The sequence below is a fragment of the Galeopterus variegatus genome, unplaced genomic scaffold, assembly GCF_000696425.1.
Source record: "Galeopterus variegatus unplaced genomic scaffold, G_variegatus-3.0.2 Scaffold3398, whole genome shotgun sequence".
Taxonomy (NCBI): domain Eukaryota; kingdom Metazoa; phylum Chordata; class Mammalia; order Dermoptera; family Cynocephalidae; genus Galeopterus; species Galeopterus variegatus.
In genome coordinates this window covers 151,974-155,861 of record NW_007729509.1, presented here as the reverse complement: position 1 = coordinate 155,861, position 3,888 = coordinate 151,974, and the positions used below count along the sequence as shown (strand labels likewise).

At 55.3% G+C, this 3,888-nt stretch overlaps 1 protein-coding gene across 1 annotated transcript in view; it reads left to right on the top strand.

Annotated features, from left to right (window-relative positions):
• Positions 1–3,888, top strand: part of ZNF862 (zinc finger protein 862) — a 24,975-nt gene extending 21,087 nt beyond the window's left edge. Inside the window, exons 8-9 of the mRNA XM_008584884.1 lie at positions 33–1,398; positions 3,003–3,888. Coding sequence (XP_008583106.1) covers positions 33–1,398; positions 3,003–3,157 — 1,521 coding nt within the window. The 3' untranslated portion in view covers positions 3,158–3,888. The remainder of the gene's footprint in view (positions 1–32; positions 1,399–3,002) is intronic.

Below are 3,888 nucleotides of genomic sequence, written 5' to 3'. Positions count from 1 at the left end.
CCTATATCACTCTGGCCCCTCTCTACAGTGAGACTGTGGATGGATACTTTGAGACCATCATTTCTGCCCTGGATGAGCTGGACATCCCTTTCCGGAAGCCAGGCTGGGTGGTGGGCCTGGGAACCGATGGCTCAGCCATACTGAGCTGCAGAGGTGGCCTTGTGGAAAAGTTCCAGGAGATCATCCCCCGGCTGCTGCCTGTGCACTGTGTGGCTCACCGGCTGCACCTGGCTGTGGTGGACGCATGCGGGAGCATCGACCTGGTGAAGAAGTGTGACCGGCACATCCGAACTGTCTTCAAGCTTTATCAGTCGTCAAATAGAAGGCTGAACGAGCTACAGGCAGGTGCAGCTGCTCTGGAGCAGGAGATTATCCGTCTGAAGGACCTGAATGCCATCAGCTGGGTGGCCAGTAAGAGACGCACGCTAAACGCGCTCGTTGCAAGCTGGCCTGCCCTGGCCAGGCACCTCCAGAGTGTGGCGGAGGCAGGTGGCCAGAGTGGGCACAGGGCCAAGGGCATGCTGAAGCTGATGAAGGGCTTCCATTTCATCAAGTTCTGCCACTTCCTTTTGGATTTCCTGAGCATCTATAGGCCTTTGTCTGAGGTGTGCCAGAAGGAGATCGTGCTGATCACAGAGGTGACCTCCACGCTGGCACGGGCCTACGTTGCACTGGAGACCCTCCGCTACCAGGCAGGGCCCAAAGAGGAAGAATTCAATGCTAGCTTCAAGGATGGGCAGCTCCATGGCATCTTCTTGGAGAGAATGGAGATGGCAGAACAGCGGTTCCAGGCAGACAGGGAGAGAGTGATCCTGACAGGCATCGAGTACCTGCAGCAGAGGTTCGACATGGCCCGTCCTCCGCAGCTCAGGAACATGGAGGTGTTTGACACCATGGCCTGGCCAAGTGGGATTGAACTTCGCAGTTTCGGGAATGATGATATTCTCACCCTTGCCAGGTATTTTGAGCTCTCCCTCCCCTCGGGATACAGTGAGGAAGCCCTGCTGCAGGAGTGGCTGGGCCTGAAAGCCATCGCCCAGCACCTGCCATTCTCCATGCTGTGCAAGAATGCCCTGGCCCAGCACTACCGCTTCCCCCTGCTGAGCAAGCTCCTGGCTGTGGTGGTCTGTGTGCCCATCTCCACCTCCTGCTGTGGACGGGGGTTCAAGGCTATGAACCGGATCAGGACCGATGAGAGGACCAAGCTCTCCAATGAGGTGCTCAACATGCTCATGATGACAGCAGTGAATGGCGTGGCTGTCACAGAGTACAACCCCCAGCCCGCCATCCAGCACTGGTACCTGACCTCCTCAGGCCGGCGGTTTAGCCACGTGTATGCCTGTGCCCAGGTGCCAGCCCGCTCCCACACAAGTAAGACACATGGCGGAGTCCCTGGATGTAGGAAAACAAAGCAATAGAATCTTCTCTCCCCAGTCCCATGCTGAGCCAGAGGTCTGAGCAAGTCAGCCAGCAGAATAGGCTTGCTCTGCAGGCCTGTGGGGTGTCCATAGTGTGCCCAACCGTATGCTAGGCCAGTGGGGACTTGAGACATGATGCTGCCCTCTGGGAACTCATGATCCAGCTGGAGACAAAACAGCACACTCTAGGCAACACAGCTCGTCCTAAGAGCAAGAACACCTGGAGCTGGACTGCCCAGGTTCCAGTTCTTGCTCTGCCACCTAACCAGCTGTATGGCCTTGGCTGTGCTTTGGTTTTTCATCAAATGAGTTAATATATGCAAAGCACTTAGTGTCTAGCAAGTAGTGCAAATGGTACTAGTTAAAGGTTAAGGCCACAACTGCAAATAACTAAAGGACTGGACAGGTCAGGGCAGTGTTACCACCTTCTAAGAGGGGCTGTGTCAACTCTGGGCCATGCAGAGCTTTGCAAGAGGGAAGAGGTCAGCACAGGTGTGCAGAGTGAGAAGGGATGAGGAGGTGGGTGTTTCAGGCACAGAATCACACAGAATGGGGGAGAGTGAACAGCCTTGCTGGATGGGAGGGCCTGTCAGGGACTAGGCTTGAGGGGGAAGGTATATTATAAAGGAGGGCAAGTAACTGAGCCATAAGCAAGAAACTTTTCTCTTTTCAAGTAGCACTGAAAACCAAAGAAACCATGCTAGTCGTTGGGTTCTGCAGGCTGTTCATGTTTGCTTAACAGGGACAGAGCAGTGGTTTCTCTTTTTTGACATCTTCACACTGGTCTCCTTCCTGCTGCTTCTGCTCCCTCCTGCTGCTTCTGCTCTCATTTTTTACCTCTGAGTCTGTGGCCACCAGCAGTGGGATGGGGTCTCGGGGTTGACAGAGGCTCTGGAGGAAGCAGGGTGGCCCTGGAGTCACAGTGGGCAGGTGGGGGCAGGAAAAGAGACCCATCATCTAAAACACAGAGAGTCAAGAGGGAAGGTTTGGTGAGTTTGTCACCCGAGCATGGTTGAGTGAGCTGTTCTTGGTGTCTAGCCCTGTGGGGGGGCGGGGGGGGGAGGGAAGGGATATGACATTGGGTGTGCCCTTGTGCACGCTGGGCAAGCGCGGGTCTAGTGCACATGAGGGAGCAGATGGAGAGCACCCCCAGACTTCATAAGGCAGTGCCCTCCTTCCCGGGCAGGGCTCCTCGGCCTCGGCACTGTTGACATTGGGGCCAGATAATTACTTGTTGTGCGTGCCCCTCTGTGCATAGTAGGAACTTTAGCAACACCCTTGGCCCCATCCCATTAGATGCCTGCTGTATACCAGTAGCACCCCCCAGGTGTGACAAGCAGAAACATCTCCAGACATTGCCAAATGTTCCCAAGGGGGCAAAATCATCCTCGGTTGGGATCCCCTGTCCTAGGGCAAAAGAATAAGCAGAGTAGGAAAGATAGGACTGCAGAGGGCAGTCCTAGTTCCATCTCCAGGCTGTTCTGCCACGTTTTCTTCACCAAACAGTCCTTGTTGTGAAGCTGGGTGTGGGAAGGTGGTCATCGTTTGATTGACCTAATGGTAGTTCACTTTCCTCCCGCACAGGTGTGGCACTCAGGAAGGAGGAGATGGGCACACTGTACACGGAGGGGTCCGTGACCCAGGAGCTGGCCATCCCACCCTCCAGGGATGGCATCATGGAGCCTCCCGAGAGATTCCTATACCCCTGCCCCAGCCATGAGGCCCCCAAGCTGTCCTGAGGGAGAGGAGTTCTTGGGACTTCCTTGGAGACCCCCATGGGGCCCTGCCCTGTGATCATGGGGATGCCTGCAGAGTCTAGGCTGCCCTGGAATCTTCCTTTGGTGGGTGGGGATGTGCTCTAAGCACAGGGACTGGGCAGTGACAAGACAGTGGAAGCCTGCATCCCAGGGGACAGGAGAACTAGGAGGCAACAGCTCCTCACTGGTGCCCTCTTAGCACAGCATGCCTCACTGCACTGAATCTGCCAGAAAGCTTCCATCTCCAGCTCATTCTTACGGGGCTGCAGAAATAATCTCCTCTTGAAAGATTTCACCCCATGTTCTGGTGGCAAGAGTACTTTTCTAAGGTGGGAGACTGTTGGAGGTAGGAGCTTAAAGGAGCACTCCAGCCCTCTGGATGTCCCTGAGTGGCCAGGGGGAAAGGCCACTTTGTTAGGGGGAGAGGATGACCATGCTCCAGGGACAGCTGGCCTGGCTAGAAAGCTCCTGGGAATTATTGTTCTGTGACCTCTCATCTGGCTCCTGCAGCAGAAGCAGGGAGGCCTCCATCAGGTGGGGAAGTCACATCTGAGAATATCTCTTCTCCTCCTGGGGCTTCCTCTAGGATGAAACAAAAATGCTTTGTGCAGCCCACCCAAGAAAGGTTGTCTTCCTGCAGCTCCCGGACGGGGATACATGCTTTTCCTGGAAGGGAGTCTCATGGTCCCTGCCCTAGAGCACATGTCTTTGCC